Source organism: Manduca sexta, chromosome 15, assembly GCF_014839805.1.
Source record: "Manduca sexta isolate Smith_Timp_Sample1 chromosome 15, JHU_Msex_v1.0, whole genome shotgun sequence".
Lineage (NCBI taxonomy): Eukaryota > Metazoa > Arthropoda > Insecta > Lepidoptera > Sphingidae > Manduca > Manduca sexta.
In genome coordinates this window covers 3,935,512-3,957,577 of record NC_051129.1, presented here as the reverse complement: position 1 = coordinate 3,957,577, position 22,066 = coordinate 3,935,512, and the positions used below count along the sequence as shown (strand labels likewise).

The following is a 22,066-nucleotide window of genomic DNA, read 5'->3' as shown; positions in this document are numbered from 1 at the left end:
ATGGTCTGAAAAGTCCTAGGTTCAGATTCCAGGTCGGTTAACACTTTGTTTTTCCAAACTAAAATCTGTATTAGTATTATATCATTATTAATATAATTAGGTAATGCAATGTCATTTCTTCTTTCCGGAAGAAAAGTATATAAGTTTAGCAAGCTATACCTCGAATTGCGAGTAAAAACCTAAATTTTTCTCTTAAAAACGTACCAGTATAAAATAAAAATATTAGTATGCAAATAATAGTAATTTCTCAAGAAGAATCTGCGTGAGGTTTTAGAGCAAGCCATTCAGCTCCCAAGTTCAGTCGTTGAGAAAACTTTACGCATAAAACTCGCGGCCGAGAATAAAAAGGGATTCACTCGCTTTATATTCACAGTATGTAAAGACTAATATTGTAATATACTATAAGTAATTTATCTGCAATGGACGAATTCACACTTTAGACGCAAACAGTTAATTAATTATAATTGTTACATTAGCTTTTCCTCGCAGTTGCGGGTACCTTCTTCTTTACAGAAGAAGTTCCATTGTATAAATATTTTCCGGATTAATAAGCAGCCTAAATCACTAGGGCATGATTTATGTTTAAATGCAATCTGCAGTTTAGGAAAAACAAACATGCGAATACCTTCAATATCTTTGACAAATATTTTAACATTAAAGAATGGTAGCTTCTATAACACGAAACCAGCAAACCCTTACGTAATTCTAGTAACAAAATTGATCCTGACCTCAAATAACAGGGACAAAGGTTGTCTAAAACTACACGGACCAATGAAGCCCTTAAAATATATTTTGTAATGGATATGAGGAAAAAAATAAAATGCATTCGAATAAACATCGACAGCAGGATTAATAATAATCGAATGATGTTCATCCGATGGTCTTAACGCTCCCCTAAATAAGAGGGGATGTAACAAGTGCGACTCAATGCTTCTGTGATTATAATGTCACCCTCGGGAACTTGCACATGGGATACGTGTGAACAGACACCCCTAGTGGCTTTGATTGTACTATACAAATAACTGTAACAATAAGATATTGTGTGCTTTATGTATATAAAGACTAGCTTTTGCTCGCGGCTTCGCCCGCGTGAAGGTGTTTTCCAGGATAAAATTCCACTGTTTGATAAAAGTCTTGCTACATATTTTCCCGGTACTTATAGGTTCAAACTAATTTTATCCCCAATCTATAATTTCAGTTCAATCAGTCGAAAATCTAAGAACATTTATACAAACTTTCATCCCCTATTTTATCCCCTTAAGGGTAGAATTTATCAAAATCCTTTCTTAGGGGATGCCTACGTCATAGTAGCTTTATGCATGTAAAGTCTTAGCCCGATCCGTCCAATGGTTTGGGCTGTTCCTTGATATATCACTGTCAGTCACCTTTGAGTTATATATTATATTAACAACTGAAGTTAGCTAAAATTGAGTTTCTCGAAGCCGACCACTATTTATGTACTATGTATTTTGAGACTATGCAATTTTGTCGCGTTCGCGATTCACTTTCACTTTTGTTGAGTTTCAGAACGCGATATTAGATCCTCCAACGCGCACGCGAATTTGAACTTTATGCAGCGGTAATAAATTACAAATTGACTCTCCATTTTATTTAGAAAACGTTTGTATGGGAAATAGAAAAATGCTGTTTTGAGGATTTTCCCGGCAATTATTCGAATTTTTCTCACCTTTTAAATCTTCCCTAGACCTCCACGAATAATTCAAGACCAAGATAAGATAAATCCGTTCAGCCGTTCTCGAGTTTTAGCGAGACTAACGAACAGCAATTGATTTTTATATATATAGATAGGTAATGATGCTAGAAAAAGCAATTATTTAAGCAGGTTCCATAATTACCCTCGAAAATGATATAGGTACAATATAAGAATGGAGTACCTTTATATAAATTTATGGGAAATGAAGAAGTAATCTCTCTTCTATACAAAAACTGGAGAAAAAAGAAGAAAATCATAGAAGTATAAAAATGGACACTACGTAACTTGCGAGTATTTATATTTAATTTATTTTGATTATAATTATTTTACTGATTAGATTAACATTTAATTCCAAATCCAATGCGAATTGCGAACTTTTCCAGTTTGCAGCTACTTTAAGGTGAAAAAGGCCTCCATAAGTATTTTTTATCATAGAAATAAAATCATCGGTAGTATTAAATATTTCAGTGGCCGAATTTTTGACGATTTTAATTTATACTGATATTATTCTGATTTTACTGAGTTTTGATGCAATGATAGCTATTACCTATGTTGTTAGAAAATGCACGTAGTGACATCTATCGGAAATAGTGGCAAGTATTTACACCGACTGTTAAGAAAATGTCAGTACTAGCTACACTAATGAAATAGTATTTATTGAACCCGCTAGGTGACGCAATATATATATTTTATAAAAATACACATGGAATGTAGTTAATTCTACATCGACCTTACGGAATTAGACTTGATGGATCAAACACATTCCAATGATGAAAGAAAAACAGTGATTTCATCAAAACCGTCAAAAAGCAGTTTACAAGCACAACTATCTTTGAATTTAAAGAACATCTTAGCCAATGTAAGTACTTCATTATAAAGTTTTTAATCAAATGTCTCAAGCTAATGAGCTCAATGAGATCCTATACAATGCAGTATCGTATGTCAACGATCAAAAGAAGTGTGAAGTTTTGTATGGTGTTTTTTATAGAGAGTCACTGACCATCAGGCAAGCGTAATGCTCGTATTTTCATTCAATGATTAACCAGCATTAAAAAAAAAACAATTGAAGGGCAGGTGTGACACTGATCAAAGGCAAGTCACCTGCATGTGACGAAATTAAATTATAAAAAGATGCATAGAACCGAAATATGTAAATGATCATTTTAATCGCCTTTACAAAGTGATAATGAATCTTACAAGGCATTTTACGAGCTCTGTTTATTACAACATAAGTCGACCCTTAGCATTAAGGTGGTAGCTCAAGGTCCATTTTCATACATTTTGTTTCGGCTTTAATCTGGGTAACTAAACAAGTATTGGCAAGTAAAGAATTTAAATTCACGTCTAGTTAGTGATTAGTTCTCGCAGTTGAAGAAAAATGTAAAAATAATTAATAATCATGGATATTTCGGCCTTTAAAATTTAATATGACGAAATTTTAAAGGCAGAAATATCCATGATTATTAATTATTTTTACATTTTTCTTCAACTGCGAGAACTAATCACTAACTAGACGTGAATTTAAATTCTTTACTTGCCAATACTTGTTTAGTTACCCAGATTAAAGCCGAAACAAAATGTATGAAAATGGACCTTGAGCTAAAAGGCCCCGGTCCATAACCCTAAAAAAATATCAAATAAATGCACAATAAAGAATATCAAGTAATTAATCGAAAGTAAAACGCAAGAACAAAAACTAATATTAAGTCCCTTTAAATATAGACCAGTAATCTATATACTATTGCAATTTTATATCGATCATAATCAGATGTCGGAAATTAACAGGGAAGTGGATCAGGAAGTACTAAAACGTGACAGGAAATGTATCTTTCTATGCCTATAAATTCAATTATTACAAATGTTTCTCCTCGGGCGATATGGGGCATTGCAAAAAAGAACAAGGCATTTGATGCCTTAAGACTATTGCGTTTCGAATCATACGATCAGTGCGATTCTCGAAGTCGCAAGGAATAGCTTCATTCTTCCAGTCTCTATTGCTTCTTATACGCAACCAAGCCATCTCAGCAACGCAACCAAGTTCTCCTGTTTTACTTGCAGCTGTTGAATCATCTCTATTCACAAACAGTAAGGTTCATTTGATTTGACAGACGAATTGATAAAGGTTGCAGGAACACGTTGGATGCAGGCTGTTTTCGACAGGTCCGTCTGGAAATCTTTAAGGGAGGCCTATGTTCAGCAGTGGTTGATGATAATGAAGGTTAATTTAACATCAGGTTACTGATCAGTATCCGCTCGTAACCTACTTTCTATACAAAAGAATACATATAAAGAAAATCCTTTAGAGAACACAGAGTGATTTAATTGCTTCCTCGCCTCTTTAAATATAAACTTGACTTAGTAAATGAATATAATAATATTACACTAACAACATGCTATAATATTAACTTTTTAAACGAAAAACAACTTTTTGCACAACATGGTCTTGTAAATAAGGTTTTAAATATTTCTTAGGATTACGTACCTCAAAAGAGACGCTTATAAGTTTACTTTGTCGGCCGTCTGTCTCTATCATGACCCTTTTTCTCAAGAACGTCTACACGTACAACTTGATACCTCCACAAGTATGAAATTGAAATTTATATCAAATACTTGTTGGGTTTACTGTCTCTTTCAGCTGGGATAAAATCAAACTTAAAGTCAACAGAATCAAAAGGTATGGCCGCTTATGTCGCAGATTTTGTGATTTCGAAACCTAGATGCAAGTAGAACTAGTGAACTTCGTTGCGTTGCCGCCTTATGAGAAGGGGCTGACTGGACTGGACTGAAGGGACTGGAAGAATGAAGCGATTCCTTAAGATATCGACTGATCGTATAATTCGAATGACCTTGAATCAAGAAATTTGGCAAGAAGCAATGACGTACAAAATGTACAGGGAAAAATCTGAAAACAGTTAATAAATGTACTTTTTAAAAAAAAAGACTATTCACTATTACAAACTTAATATTTGCAGTTTGTGCAATAACCGTGTTTAGAATTCGAACGGCAAAATTAACTTTGCCAAGTGATACCTTACCTACAAGTTTGTACGAGACCCTCCATGTGCGAGTCCAAATCGCACTTGTCCTTTTTTATTGCTTTTAGTCCATCCAAAAGATATACAGCATTAAAAATATTTAAGTGTTTTTGTTTGTATTATCTTATGTCAACTATTAATTCTATTATATTTGATTCACTCAGTTTTCTTAACACATTATACGGTTTAAGTGCTATACTATTATTAACAAGAAAACAAATAACTCTGGGTCAACTGACCGTATGAGGCTACGTCCACTACAATTGAGAGTGCAACAAACTCGCATTTTGTAAAACGTACTCTTGATAAGAGACCTTGGAACCAATAGCTGATTAAATATTGCAGTTGCGATAATTGATTTTATCTATAAAATTCAATATGTCTGTACCATCTAGAGAATACTGGTTGCAAGCATATATTATTAATTCTGGAAGAAAACAAATAAAAAAATGTAGTCTCGAAATTCCCTTGCACAGCATTGAGAATGAACTATGTATAGGTATATAGACTTCGAAATTCGAATTGTCAACTTAAACGTATAAAATCGTAACCGTGAACAAACTTTACAAAAGGCAATTTATATCCTTCACTCAGTCGGGATAAAGGCTGAGTGCATCCTCGTTACTTGAATTGGAGAGGCTGAGTGGGTGAACCTTATTCACTGTCTATTGCGTCACGCCGCCCACACTGAGCTGAAAATATCTCATTTCACATACTATACTTTTGCCACAATTAGAAAAAAGTAGCAAGAATGATTTGTAAATGGTAAGTAAAGGCATGTGAGTAAAAACTTGAATGGAGATCACATATCGACAAGCACCGTTGGACCTCCCATCTACAAGGTGGATGAACCACTTGGTAAAGTCGTAAACTTGCTGGATGCAGGCCGCTTCTAACAGGTTGGTCTGAAAATCTTTAGGGGAGGCCTATGTTCAGCAGTGGGCTTCCAAAGACTGATGATGATGGTGGTAGTGGTGGTGGGGATGATGATGATGATGATGGTGGTGTTTGTGGTGATGATGATGGTAGTGGTGGTGATGGTGATGGTGATGATGATGATGATGATTAGAAAAAGTCTACATTCAGCAGTGGACTTCCTAAGGATGTAAATGATGATGAAAGTGACAATCTAAAGGTGAGAAGAGCAAGCCAAGTGCCACTGTTCACGCTAGCCTAGTGCGGGTTAGCAGACTTCACATACTTTCCAAATTATTATGGGGATATTCTTAAGTATACAGTTTTCCTTGCGATATTTTTCCTTACTGTCAAAGCAAACGAAAATTCACATAATATACTCACTTAACTTTAGACAGTCCGAGGTGAATACCCTTGGGTTTTGAACCTGCGGACATCTCGGCAGTCCGTTCTACAACTAGACTTACGTCGCTTTTAAAATGATTATTTAATAGCAGTTATTCGCGTGTCTTTCACTTAAAAAAACTGCATAATACATCAAACAATAGAAATATGCTAAAAGTAATCAAAGTAACACAAAACGACCAGACATTCGTGTCAAGGGCAGCTGACGGTCAAGGCATGTATTTAACCATTTTTTATTTAAACACTGAACGAGGTAGTCCAATTAAAATCAGCTGGACTTAAAGAACTAGTTTATTTAAATAGACCTAGTTGTGGTTATAACTTGGCGTACATTTCGACGGTCCCTACGTAAAGTATTGCATCTGCAAAATTGCATTTTGCAGATGCAATACTTTGCGTAGAGACTGTCGAATATACATCGCTTGTTTAGTATTAATTACCATGGCGATAAGCACTTCGATCCTTATTGTCTATACTTATAATAAATCTTAAATAATCGCACTTCATTTTAATAAGGACCGTTTAAATATCAACAGTCCCTACGCAAACCCGACGTAGGGACCGTCGATTTAAATGTTTAGGGTTGGAGCGTTCATCTAACAGTCCGTTTTCGCTGCATAAGCTTTACAAAAAAAATATGCTACATTAAAATCCTTACATTTCTTTTAGTAGAGCTTGCGATGTAGTAGAACAAAATCTAAACTCAAAGCAACTATGCCTTTCAAAATATAAGACCATTAGTAGTTTTTGCTAATGTTAAGATATATTGTATCTGCTTGGATAGCTACCACCGTACACAAGGTGTTAAAACCCGTCATAGTGACCCACGTAATTGTGTCGCGGTCAGGAATCAGGGATAATCATTTCTGGTCAGTCGACATTCCTTTGGACTCCACTCCATTTACCATCAGGTGCACTGGAATCACATTGCCATGCTCATAATAATAATGCAATAAATGCATGCAATGTAACGTTCTGACCACTCCACAAAAAGCACATATCAGTATTTATGACTTATTATTATAGCTACTTATTGAAATATGGAATCTGCAAATCATGCACTTAAGCCTTTTCTCAAAGATACAAACTCGTTAACGTCGTCAATATTCGAGTCAAGTGGATTCCAAAGTGACGCGTTAAGAACATGCATTTATTGTTTACGTTCACACGGATAGCAACAAATATGTGTCCAACATAGAAATTAAATTTTCTGTTGGTTAATTTTCAATAGTGTTGCTTAGTTAGGCTCCGCGCAAAGGCTCGTAAATTGTTACTAGAAAATACTATATACTGTGATATTTGCTGAACATCTACGCGACCACTTATACTTATCTTTCTTTCCAAACTTAAAATACTTACTACTTTACTATATTCACATTTCATTGCTGAAGGAATGTCTAAACGGATTTTATGGGTATCTAATATCGATTGTATACCTAATTTATATACGTGACATATTTTTCCCTAGAAATAATCAAATAACTGATTATGCATGCATTTGATCGTACTGTGCGTCAATTGTTCATATTTCAACGTCAGCATATCATTAGACATGGGAACAAGTGCGTATTATAGGAAAGAAGTTAATGTAATACAAGCACAGGCAATGACATTTTACAAATACACGCGTCATATCCTAACAAAATTGCACATAAAAACAGCGGAGTATTTACTATAGTCACAGCCCTAGCGGCTCGCATCGATACGGCCCGAGCGAGCCCGAGTGGTTCCGAATGGGCCCGAGCGTCGGCCGCCCCGTCGCCATGACAGTCGAATGAAATGCATTTATTAGTTAAAAAATAAGTTAAATAGTGTATACTTATTACTAACGTATGAATGAAACGTTTTTTCATTCACAGTTGGAGTATAATTTGTACATCGTCTAAAAACACAGGAAGGCATTTTATTTATAAAAATACAAGAAGTTAGTAAGCAGACTAGCAGCGACAGTGGTTGGAGGTTGACTAAGTGAATGTCGGGCAGTTACCTTACTTACGTCTTGCCAGTATTGAGCTCGGATAACTTATCTATGTATTAAAAACATCTTAGAGCACAGGTATTTTAAACTTCATTATTAGATCCACAGGACTGGAAGAGTTTTATATACTTAATCATCAAATAAAATAGTCTCTGGTCTGCATTCATCTAAAATTAATGACTAGAAGGCGGGAACTGTAAGTAAATGCTAAAAAGAAAACTCGGATCAAGAGACATTTAGTAAAAAACATTCAACTAACATTCTATTATGCTGTATTGACTGCTCCGGTGGCGTAATTATACTGCAGCGCGGAACGATAACGCTCTGAAGTCTGAGTTCGAATCCCGGGTCCAGCAAAGTAATATTTGGGATTTTTTGCTCAATATCTATCCGGAGTCTGGAATTTGTGCCCGATATGGGCAATAGGCTCGCCCCCTATCACATCATGGGACGGAACACACTGGGCGAAAAGTGGGTGCCCTGGTTGCGCCTCTGCATACCCTTTCGGGGATAAATGCGTAATGTTGTGTGTGTGAAAACTGTTTACAATCAAAAAGGTCCTAATAATAAAAACATCTTAGGTCCTAACCATGAAAAATGCAAAAACTATATCAAGCTAATATGTTTGTAAAACGCCATTGATATCAAGGGTGATTGTTTTTCTGGAACCATTGTGAAAGGTTATTCTATTAAAAATAAGAATCACATAATATATGAGTCAAAGCTATCGGAATAATCCATATAAATACACGAAAAAAAACCTATACGTGTCTTGAAGTTGATTGAAACCGCCGTCTGTCTTAAAAACATGACCGTGTAATTTGCAAAGGCCACCTGTTAGAAATTTTAATAAATAATAGTTATTATTATGCTTATATTTTCGTACTATTTGTTATGTTAATACAATCGGCTTATTATTATTTCCTGTGGCTATTTTAATTACATCCGTTTCCCTGTGATTTCACCCATGTTTTTTTGTTTTGTTCTTACTATTGGCAGGTAATTGTTTTAATAACATTGTGATCTTGACCGAATTGTTAGTGTCTTCTTTATTTAAATAAATACGCTTACCGCCTACTCGTTTTCCGGTCTATTATAATTTATGAGTATGGCGAATATCTGTGAATTAGGAAGATAAATCGTTGAAATGTTTTGTTTATGACCTGCTATGTTAAATCACATTGACGCGTTTCGAGAGAAAGTACACAAACAAAAGTTGTATTGTGCAAACCGCAAAACGCAGCCATCGTCAGCGACCCGCGTCAAGCAACACTAGTCTTCTATCCGTTCCGACTTCTCAATACTTCTTAACATATCCAAGGGCACGAAACAAGTGTGATAAGGCGGGCATGCGCGAAATATTTTCAATGAACCAACCTATTTAGATTTTGGCAGCGCGCGGCACGGCACATTAGTTTCGGTGTAGCAAGCGCCGCGTATGGTCGTTCCGCGTCTGCTGCGGTCAACTGAAACTCATATACGGAAATTCAAAATAAATGTGCATTTAACTTGGATGCGACTTGTTTTATGAGATAAAATGTGTCGATCACAGTGCATGCTGTTGGTGGTTGCGCTCACTGTCACCGTCGCAAGATCCTGGGGTGAGTATTGAGTAACCGAAAATCAGCTGATCTTTGACTTAAGGACACGTGCTATTTTTTACAGTTATATAACTTAGTAATTTTTCTATGTAATACGGACAGTTATACCGTCAAATGTGGGTGGTGTGTGGAATTTTTTGTTAGCTAAGTGCCGGCGTGTATTGTCAATAATCCGCGTAGTCCACCCGCCATTGCGAGGGGGCCGTGAGTCACGTAGGCCACTCGGCTAACCCACCCGCGTTCGAAAGACACGCTGGCGTAAAAACACGCGCGGTTGCTGCTAGCTCCGTTATTTGGTCGCTTTATTTCTAAAATCTACGGCGGCTTGAAGTAAATTACGTTTACGGGATGATAATAAGCACACTTAAGGATAAGTACTCACTTGAGATAGTTAAAATTATGAAATTTAAATATGATAAGTATCTATATCTAATCTAGATATCATTTTCAAAGTGTCTTACAGAGGTTGTTAATACAGAAGAGAGTTAAGCACGTGTTTAATTTATCGTGGCATTTCAATTAGTTTACTATTTTAATATTATTAAATTAATTATATAACAATAATACATATTATGTAATTAGCAGGTATTTCGTGTTAAGATTTTAAATATAAATCATTCGGATTTACGTAAATCAATCTTATGTATGTGCATCAATACTTAAATTCATTTTAAAACGGCCGGCAGGTATGCCGTGAAGTAAATAGCTACAACTACAAGGGTTGTAGAATTAGGGCGGGTTGCGGGCGTCGAAACGAATGCCGATCGCCCGTCTTTTAACGTATGTCAATGCACTTTTGTTTTTTTTTTTCAACGACAAATGTACTTATATGAAGGTTAGGTTTAATTAAAACTGTTATTTTATAAGTAAAATAACAAAAATCTTTTATGACAGTATTAACTTTTATTTCCCAATAATTTCGATTTTCTTACAATGATATATATCTTTTATATAAAAAAATATAAAGCCATTTACATAGAACACTCTAGATGCTTATTACGCTGTTTGCTAACACACATTTTGTTCTAATTTACATATAAACAAAATAATGAATACAATAGAAACTTACTCTTAAAACCTAGATTACTCTAGCATTTCGTTTCCAACACGAATAACCCCTTTAAATATTTTTAATTGTAACACAAACACATTAACATACAGATTTTGTTTCTGGACTCAGGTGTACCTATTAATTAAATATATTTCTATTTATTAAGTACATACCGTAATAAACTTATTTTTAATCAATATATAGGTATTTAATGGGATTTGTTTTAAATTCTAATTAGAAGCCTAATACTTCTAAATCTAACATTGTCAGTAAAGGCCAGGTCGAAAGTACCCGGAACCGGCGGGAATGCTTGAAAAGATTAATGAAGAAAGCACGAGAAGTATGCCATAATCGTGCAAAGTGGCAATCCATAGTCTCTGCCTACCCCAATGGGACAGAGGCGTGATACTATGTATGTATGTACTTCCAGAATCAGAACTCTACACAACACGTCATCAACATATAAAGTAAATAATAAACATGTTTGTAAAACAGACGTAGCATGTTTTATTCAATATTATTGTATCGAAGATTGTTGCAAAGTAGCACGAATAATATGTAAATACTAAAGATAATGTGTATAAAGATAGTCTTATTATTGAAGTTGGGTGTAGAGAACAAGGTCGTAGGTTCAAATCCAGGTTCCACAACCATTGATTTTTAAATTATGTGTATTCTCTGTCAATTATAACTATTTATCGGTGAAGGGAAATATCTTGAGGATATATAGGAATTTCCCAGGGTATGAAGTCCAAAAATCCGCACTAAGCCAACCTGTTGGACTAAGGCTCAAACTCCAAGTTGCGGGTCAAGGGCAGATTAATGTTTCCAGAAACGCGGTGAGGTTCACCGTTCGTTGTAAAATGCTTGCCACTATCCATTCTGGCTTGTAGGAGTTGCAGTGGCCGGTGTGGGGTAGCATCTTGTAACTACATGCCAGGTTTACAAATTGACAATTGTTATACAGGCAGTCCTTCCAATATTGGAAATGGGCACAAATTATGCATCCATTCCGCCTGCGGGCTTGACATCAATGGGTATATTTATTGTCATAATGGTTTAAAATAAAAATATTTATTTTGAGCTATATCTTTAATCCACACCTTAATTATATTGATGACAAAAATGTTAACTAGTGAGTCTTCTGTAGGGGTTTCTGAGTTAGTAATTTTGCAATGTTTGGCGACAAATCAGACAGCGGACTGCTCTTGGCGGGCAAATGCACTGGCGAGACTCATCGTGCCCCGCGGGCCTGGTGTAGGACAGCCTTGCTGGACACGCTTATCTGCATCAAAAGTTTATTTTAGCTTATAATAATGCATTGTTCCTTGCCGACCTGCGTGACCTTAATTATAATAGAAAACACGTGGTAGGAAAACGAGCGAAGTGCGCGTAAAACACAATTTATTACACTCAAAATGAGACGAGCGATTTACTTGATTTTCATATAAAAAAATACTGAGAGATGATTTTTAAAATTTCAAAAGTTATCTATCTACTATACTATAAACCTAACATTGACCTAACTGCATATAAAAGTGTGACATATTGACAATTTTATTCATACAATTGACATTTCTAATTAGTTCGTGTTTATCGTTCGTGTGTATTATAAGTTGTATCTTCATCCTATGAAAAACAAATATCTGATTGAATAATCTGTCTTTAAATTATTATTTTTTTATAAATACTCTGGGAAAATAAGGTTAATGTTGAAATTATTCCACAATAGTCTCTATATTCTTAAGTTAGAATCTAGAAGCAGCCATTTAAAGTTCAGTTTAGAAAAAATTGTTTCCCACGCCTTTGCTCATTTATCTTAGTACATAATAGTGACTGCTAATAAATCAATGTTTCCAACGCAAACGCAGCGAAACACGCAAAACAACCATAATAGTCGATTTCACTTAAACAGAATATTAAACGTTATTGCAATTGGCAAATTAATGTATAAAGGTACCAACCTAGATATAATGCGAAAAACGTTATGCAATTTAACGCTTATAATCATCGATATACAATGTACTAGCTTATAATCTATATATATAAAAATGAATTGCTGTTCGTTAGTCTCGCTAAAACTCGAGAACGGCTGAACGGATTTATCTTATCTTGGTCTTGAATTATTCGTGGAGGTCTAGGGAAGGTTTAAAAGGTGAGAAAAATTCGAATAATTGCCGGGAAAATCCTCAAAACAGCATTTTTCTATTTCCCATACAAACGTTTTCTAACTAATACGTAGAGTCAATTTGAGCTTTATTGCTATTGTATAAAGTTCACTGTTGTCTAAGCAATGTAGGTGTGTTCCTAACATCAAAGCAGTGTGCGTTGGAGCACAGAATATAATAATGTAATGTCGCGTTCTGAAACTCAACAAAAGTGATATCGCGGACCCGACTAAATTGAACAGTCACAAAATTTAATATATCATTAGTTATTTGGTTGGCTTCACGAAATTATTTCTTTTGTTTTACTTTAAAATGCATGTTTTCGTTATGGACAATTTTTGAGCTACTTTTGCATATCTATACTTATAATAAATCTGTAGAGAGGTCAATTCTGTACATGAAATATATTTCCAAAATAACTGGGGGTGATTAGGGATCGATACTGATGCCAAAAATGCAATTAGTAAAATTTTTGTCTGTCTGTCTGTATAACCGTTATAGAAACAAAAACTACTCGACGGATTTTAACTTAACTTGGTACAATTATTTTTCATACTCCTGAGCTGGTTATAGTATACTTTTCATCACGCTACAATTAATAGGAGCATAGCAGTGATGGAAAATGTTGGGAAAACGGGAGAAGTTACTCCATTTTTAAGCTTCCGTCATTTCGTGTGCAACCTTAATGGTTAAAAGTTCCTTCGATTTCACCAGGATCCCATCATCAGACCCTGACCGGACAATCGGACCACCTGCATACCACCATAAATTAAAAAAACATCCCGACAAATTCAGCACCTTCTCCATTTTTGAAACCCGAAATCCACGCGGGCGAAGCTGCGGGCGGAAGCTAGTATAGCTTATAATAATGACGATCCGCCAAAAGCGTGAGTTGCGGTTAGAAAAATCATTTATTAGTTATAGCATTGCCTTATCGCATTCCGTAATGTAAAATTTTACGATATAATTTTATTTTATAAAAATTTATCAGTCGATATATTATCGAATGAATAATTTATAAATTATTATGGAATGCGTCATAAATACAAAGGGTAAAAAAATAAACATTACTGACTTAAATAGTCTTAATACAATTAATATTAGGTAGAGTATATTTTATCAATAAACTATAATTAGTCGGTAAACCGCAAAATTTTAATAGATTGGGTATTATTTTATATGTCACTTCCTGCACCATGTTAGCAGACTTTTTGCGTATGTAGGGAACTAATTGTCTAATAATAACAAATAGAACTTTATACTAGTTTTTACAAAGTAATAAAATGAATGTTTCGTTTATTAATTGTTAAAAAATTTGACATCACATGTAAATCTAAAAACATTATTTTTCACTAGTATTTCATTTTAATAAAAATATGTTAATCGTTCAGTTTAGGTCCAGTATTGCCGAGCGACATGTTCGCAACACGGTTATTGCAGGGCAAAATACCGCTCATGCTAATTTACCCAAGCACAAAAAATTCCGCATCATACAATATGTCCGTTCAAATTTTAAGCTCCGTATTACAATTAAACCTTAATGGACTAATAAAACTTGCAATATTTTATTTCATAAATTATAATTGTGTCAAAGGCACACCGACACACACGCTGTCGATTGTGTTGCATTCGAGACAAATGCAACACAATCGACAAAGTCAGAACCTTGAGTTCGTTCAAGGAGACGTTGCACATTGCATTTCGACGTCAATCGGAATTAGCATGTTTACATTTTTATGCAGCTTTTTGGTAATACGTGAGAATTTTGATGTTTCTATTATGCATTCTTTGTAAAGGCAAAATATAAGTTACTAACAGAAATATGAAAGTTGTAGGGTTAAGAAGTAAGGACTAAAATTATTAAAAAATCTTCTCAAAACTCTGACCATTCAAATACTTAAAGACATCGCTTAAAGGCAAATATGCAGTTTTTTACCAATACGAAGGTCCAAGATCCTCTAGTAAAACTATTTAATATTAAATCGGAAATAAAAATATGCCGTCTTCTACTTGACTTGTTTTTAAGTGTGTCACTAATCAGCGAGAATCCGGATTAATTTAATACCCCTCCTTAATGATAATCTAAGTTTCAACTGTTATTTTTAAACGTTCCAATCGATAATTGCAAATTAATCTTTACATATCGTTAATGATTTATAACACAAAACAATTAAACCCAATAATAAAAGTGATTTTAATTATTCAGGAATTAAGACACATAAACGATTAACAAGTTTCAGATATGAAACGCATTACCATAAATTGTTGATGGTTGGTAATTTTTTTTTATAAATTACCAGATCATGTCGCCGGAACTTAGTGCGGAACAAATAAAAGTCTACCCGTTCCATTAACTATATGAGAGCAAATCATAAATTCTCATTGCCGTGTCGTTGAACCTGCAATAGTTAAATTAAGCAGATTACCTTCGTACTTGGCTGTAGTCCTTACTCCCTACCAGTGAGAAGTGAGTGATAAGTCTCTCCCTCTATGTAATAAGTATAAGGCGCTCCCCCTAACAAAGGGTGCTTTGTGAAATTAAAGATCTGCATATTATCGCCCGTAGCTTGTGCACCGTAAATGTATTGAATGAAAGCTCAAGATCGTTTACTCGGGGAGTACCTTAATAAATAACAAATTATAGAACAATGTACCATAGAAAGGAATATGAGTACAAATAAAAAATATCCTCTACCTTTCTTATTCTCATCAGTATTTATTTATATTGCATATATAATGTATAGGTATGTATAGCTGTTAACCAATTACACAAAAAATGAGTACAAGTACAAAGCAAGTCTGTCGAATTGTCGACATTACTCAAAAATGGAATCGACCGTGTGCCAGTTAGTGCACATTGTTCTACAATAGATGACAAAGGTTATTGAGAGTTAATGTCTACGTCTCGATGGAAAGTTCTAGAATTATCCGTATTAATGACAAATGTGATTTGTGGCTTTAGTAGATTAGATTAGGGTTCCAATTTCCTTATTGTAAGATTATGTTGAGAACGTGTTTGTATCATTTAATAAATGAAACACGAAATTATTGTGGCTCATTACAGGCTAAAATTTATAAGTATTAAATACAATCGTATGTATCATTTTCCTATATTCTACATAAAGCGTATAAATAAACGAAGATTAACAGTAGAAATATTAATATAAGTAACAAACAATATTACAATACTGGATTCTTACTGTAGGTACATTTTAAAGGCTAAACTTGTCTTATAAATACTTTTTCGTTTCTAAGAATAAACACTTTTAGGTTGTAATAAAGAATACTTCTTTTCCCGTTAAAATAATGACTATTTACTACGAAAGTACTCACATAGAATACTTATGTATTCAGGAAAAAACAGTAAAACGTAAAGTATGGGATAAAGATATAATTTATTTAAATAACGTACATATTTTCCTTATGCCCGGATAGGGGGCTTAATATAACTTAGGAAAATACAATCTGACGAAAAGGAAGGAAGTTTAATACAAATAATAGTTGTACAATTTTTAATTAGTTTTATTTAATTTAGCAAATTAAGATAGTGTAGTGATTTCTTATTTACGCGAATGTTAGACATTAAAATTAATCTTTTTTTCGAATTTTATCGCGGTTTTTATATTGTAGTTCTTTCCCGACGTTAAGATAGCCTAGTTGGGAATGGTACGGACTGCTCGCCATAGACCGGCAGGTTCGAACAACACACACCGACTTTAAGAATCTTAGTCATGCCCGGTTTATCGGTAATCGAAAATACCTTTAGGAAACCTACATATGTGAGAATACTACAAAATTTTAAAGGTATGTTAAATCTGCCAATCGCATAACGGCAGCGTAATGGACCAAGAATCCAACTCTCTTAGTAGTAGAAATGATGTTTTCCCGTCGGTGGGATTCCATTCCATACAGAACTGGTATTACTTTAAACAAACAAACACATCACGCATTTATCCTCGAAGAGGTATGCAGAGGCGAAACCAGGGCACCCACTTTTCGCCAAGTGTGTTCCGTCCCATGATGTGATAGGGGGCGAGCCTACCGCCATATCGGGCACAAATTCCAGACTCCATGCTGATATTGAGCAGAAAAACCCGAATATCATTTTGCTCGACCTGGGATTCGAACCCAAGACCTCAGAGTGCTGCGGTACCGCGAATGCAGTACAATCACGCCACCGAGGCAGATAGGTATTGCTTTATTATTGTAGATTTTACAAAGCATGATATCATTTTTATTGGATTTTCATTGCAACCTGATGATAGCATGTTATAGTATGCCAAATAAAAGGTAATTTATTGAGTTTATCGCGATATATTTTACTAACCGCGCTCAATTATACATAAGTGTTTTAAATTTACGCAATACCTTAATTGAGTTTCATAAAATCGCCGGTAAAATGTGTTACGCCAATTTGAACTGTGTACGAAGGTGCTAAGGAAAAACTGAGCAAAACAATTTTTTATCTTATTAAGTCAATATTGTAAGCAATTTAAAACGCTGAAATATAAATATATACGTTATTCTGTGCCCTGATTCTGTAGACCGAGAGATTGAAAAAGCAACTTCAAAAGAATACAAGGTTTGGTGGTAATGGAAAAAAACTACGATGATCGGTGGCAGTATGCCGCCCACACACACCAAAATACATTAAGTATGACGTATTCGAGAACAAAATCTTAATTGTATCCATAACTATCGTGATTCATAGATAAGTAAGTAAAATGAGGCAATGAACTTGACACTCTTTGGAACACTTCGGACGGTTGGAGATACCAAGCCGGTATACAACGTTCTTCTTCATTTAACTCTTGATAGTTCGAAAATCAATGGCGAATATGAATTCAGATTACACTGGCTCTTTAGTTTTAAATTTCTAAATAGCAGTAGTAATAAAAAAAGCAATGAACTCTAAACTAACTTGTATGGCCGCTTAAGCACTCGGTTAAAGTATACCATTGAATTGTGTCGTCAAGTTTACTGCAAGGGCGTCTGCGATTTTTTTGCATAAGAATATTCTGAAGAATAATATTTATTTTAAGCATTGTAACTTTTTTTTTCTTTGTGAAAAGTTAACGTAATCCCTTTTATTTTAATATTTATGAAGAAAAACAAAGTTTGTAAAAATTCAAAAGTGTATAGGGTATAAACATACATATTACTGGGTGCCTATACATTAAAGGTTTTCGAAATTAGCACAATGACTATGTATGTTATTACATATATATCTCATTAATTATATCTCAAGTACAATCATAATATAATATTATTTTACAATAATATCTATACATTTAATAAAACAGCAGAATTATTTAATTTGTTAACGTAAAACGCAATAACGGCTGTGCCGATTTCGATGCAATCGTTGTCGTATTTTGCAAAAGTTTAGCAGAGATAAAATAATATATAAAAAAGGGGTAAAGTGAATAAAATATATACGTAGACGGTTATTCTAACATAGCGTTATAGAAAATATACCTAATTTTGCTATATTTAAGATATAATTTTCAATAATGAAAAGTTGTAAAATATGAAAGGGTATAATCGAGTGTTAAAGTTCAACATAACCTCAGTGATAGTATAACGCAAATAATTTAAATAAATAAGACATAGGTTTTGTGCTCATAGTATAGAGGCTGGTTCATTATCTTAGATGAATCTTATTACTGCTTGTATAATTTTACAAGACCGCGCCTTTATAACATTTTTCATGGTATCGCGTAACGATAACAGCCAAAATTATGATAAAATTGTACAATCTAGCTATTGATTCATTAAATCGCTGAACTAATCAAAAGATTGTGATTTAATGTATCGATTCTGATTGAATGTATCGATTCTGATTGAATGTATTGATTCTGATTAAAGTATCGATTGTGATTGTATGAAATACCGAGAACTGCATAAAACCACCGTTCATAAAGTTCCGTTGCAATCGCTTAAGGGATATTGTTTTTTTTTTCTAGCAGTCTATCCAATACATCGTTATTTTACAGGCATTATAACGATTCATTTTGCATGTATATTATTATACACAATATGTAAGGCGCCACTCAATCAATCTGATATACAAGTGCAGATCTGTTGATAACATAGTGCAACTTCAATAAGTCAAAATAAAAGCAAGTCTCGAATGTAGCTTGATAGAAACTTATCAATTGATTATTTTTTAACAGCACTTTTATCGTGTCCTAAGCCATTTATCGCAATTATGTCGTATTTTGTTGTTCGCCAAAACTTCTGCAACATTATCACTCCGATAAGAGAAACGTTTATTTACATAGATGTTTACGCAGCCGCTTTTATGAATATTTTTGTTCCATCCATAATATGTATTGAGTTTTATTCGCTCAATTTAAAAATGTATGTATACATTATTGGATATATTTTCCTTGCAATTATTTTTATCAATATTTTTGACTGGCTCGGTGGCGTAGTTAGGTAGGCGAATAAAGTGGTATCAGGTTTTGCTACCCAGTATCAACCCGGTGTCTGAAATATATGCCTGATTGGTGATACGATCGCCCATTATCACATCATAGGGCGTAACGCACATAGCGAATCGTGGGTCCCTTGGTTGCTCCTCTGCCTACCCCTTTGGAGATAAGGTTGTGATATGTGTGTGTATTTTTAGATACAATTACAAAGCTAACAAGATAATGCGTAAATAAAAATATTAAACACGTATTATTATTAAAACGTCTTAGCAAGAATAAATAAAACTCGTAACTCGTTTTAAAACAGCAAAACTTCACCTTAAACAAATTAACACGTTTTAATTAACCTGCTAAGGGTCAATGAATGTAGGTATGCATTAATTAAACGGCGGCCCATACAGCCTAGCCGTCGCGCTCTTTAGTTTATTAACCCTTCCAATTAACCGCGTAACTTGTAGATGATTCGCTGTGATACAAGGATGTGCCGGGATGTTGATCTCGAATGATTAGATCGATTCTAAATTGAATGAATATCGATTCTAAAATCGATGTAGAATAAATCGATGTAACGATGCACTAGAACAGAGGCGCTTAAAATATATAGATATTATCGTCATTTACTATAAACGTTTTTAAATCCATAAATCTTTGATGATACAGAGCAAGGTAACATACACCACACTTGATAAAACAAATGAAAAAGCTACTTCTATACGTATAATATAATCGTAGAGTTTCCTTAGGGGTATTAAATATTTGTGGAAAAAACCCTAGATGATGCTAGAAATAGGAAACAGAACGTTAAGAAACAAAATAACTAGCAATATTCATAGTTTGACTAATCGTAGACATAAATAAAATTTATTTAGGTAAATTCAACAGTTTTGTAATCCTTTTTCATAACTTCTTACTGTAACTACAATTGATTTTTTTTGTTATAACACCCATTCAAAATAAACGGTCAATGAATCAATTACCCAATTTCATATTTTAAATTATACCAAATTACTCCAGTTTAAGCAGCAATTATTTTCATGTATTGTAAACTTTTATCAAACCATTAGGCGAATGATATTAATATCCTTACTAAAATAAACACATATGTGTACATATTTTTTGGATTTAATAAAAGATTCAGTAATAACATAATAATTATAATGCGTTATAATAAAATAATTGTTTTTTTTGTACCCCCAATATAAACGCAGTAGATATGATATAGTCTTATGTGGTATAATAAAATTATGCTATCGTTTTCATCTATACAATAATGGTTCAATCTTATCAGTTTATCAATAATGATCTGAAGAGCCTCACGTGTATTTTAATATATTACAAACGCTATCAATGCTAGATGCCAGTTGTCATCTCTTCAATATAAGTTGAGATAGGTCTTGATCAAAGAAATTCCGTATTACATTAGACGTATGTACGTGTTATAGTCGTGTGATCTTACAATGTTGCATAACGCCTGTCTCGACATATCGTGGGAATCTCACGTGACGAAGCGAAATTGTAATATATTGTCACTTTGGAAGTGATTTAAGACAACTTTCAAATTTGTGGTGTTTAAAAGTTTAGGGTGACGTCACTTGACTGACTATAATGCCTCGGATAATAAAAACAGTTACTAAATATTAGACAAAATAATCTCCGTTCGTTGGTTGAGTGACGTTCATTGAATTGTTTTATATTGTTTCTGAAACAATTACTTTATAGTCAATCTTTTTGGCTGGCTTGAAGTTACTCTATACATCCTGATCTCTATATTAGAACAGGTTGTTTAATTATAGTGGGATTAAATAATCGCTATCGACTTCGTCTCTGCACTGCGTCGAAAATACAGTCCGTGTGCGCTCTCACAGACAATTTTAAGGCGATACCTCAAGGTCCATTTTCATACATTTTGTTTCGGCTTTAATCTGGGTAACTAAACAAGTATTGGCAAGTAAAGAATTTAAATTCACGTCTAGTTAGTGATTAGTTCTCGCAGTTGAAAGAAAAACGTAAAAATAATTAATAATCATGGATATTTCGGCCTTTAAAATTTAATATGACGAACTACGCAAAAGAATATTTTATATCATTTTATTGTGTTTATATTTTTCATTTATATCGAGAACAAACTGAGAAGTATCTTTACACTCTATAGAAAGAGACAAAGCGACTCTGCGGCCAATACCTGACTTATAATAGACATCCTCTAGGTCTACGGGGCGCAGAATCGCTTTACCTCTCTCACACTTTGCAGTCTGTAATAACTTGACAGCTGGATATTAGTAAAAAAATGATATGTTTTCATTTCAGTTAGTAAGCTCTTAATTACTACTAGTGGTAGGTCTCTCATATGTGGGAGTCCGACTGGGTAGGTACCACCGAAATGTCTATTTCTGCCGCCAAGCAATAGTGTGTAGTCAGTGTTATGTTTCGATTTGAAGGACATTATAGGCAGTGTAACTACTGGACATAATGAGTAAGATCTCGTGTCTCAGGATGACGAGTACAGTGGAATACCGAACAATACTTAGTCATTCAAGATGTTGGATGGTGTTTCTACTGTTTATGGGCGGTCATATCGCTTATCATCAGTCGAACCGCAAGCTCGTCTCGTCATTCAAAGCAATAAAAAAAGCAAGTTATTCCTGCTTCATCAATATAAAACTTTAATATAACAGTATCGAAACTAATGTTAATTACACAAGTTACACGTTTGTTTTGCCTAGAAAATTACAATATTGAAATCACTGTTAATGTTAACAAAT

General features: G+C 34.1%; 1 protein-coding gene across 2 annotated transcripts in view; it reads left to right on the top strand.

Moving 5' to 3' along the window:
• Positions 1-9,397: 9,397 nt before the first annotated feature.
• LOC115441202 (protein cueball) overlaps positions 9,398-22,066 on the top strand; it is a 36,831-nt gene continuing 24,162 nt past the window's right edge. For both annotated transcript variants that reach the window (XM_030165881.2, XM_030165882.2), the window contains exon 1: positions 9,398-9,648. In XM_030165881.2, the coding sequence (XP_030021741.1) occupies positions 9,585-9,648 (64 nt within the window). In that variant the 5' untranslated portion in view covers positions 9,398-9,584. The remainder of the gene's footprint in view (positions 9,649-22,066) is intronic.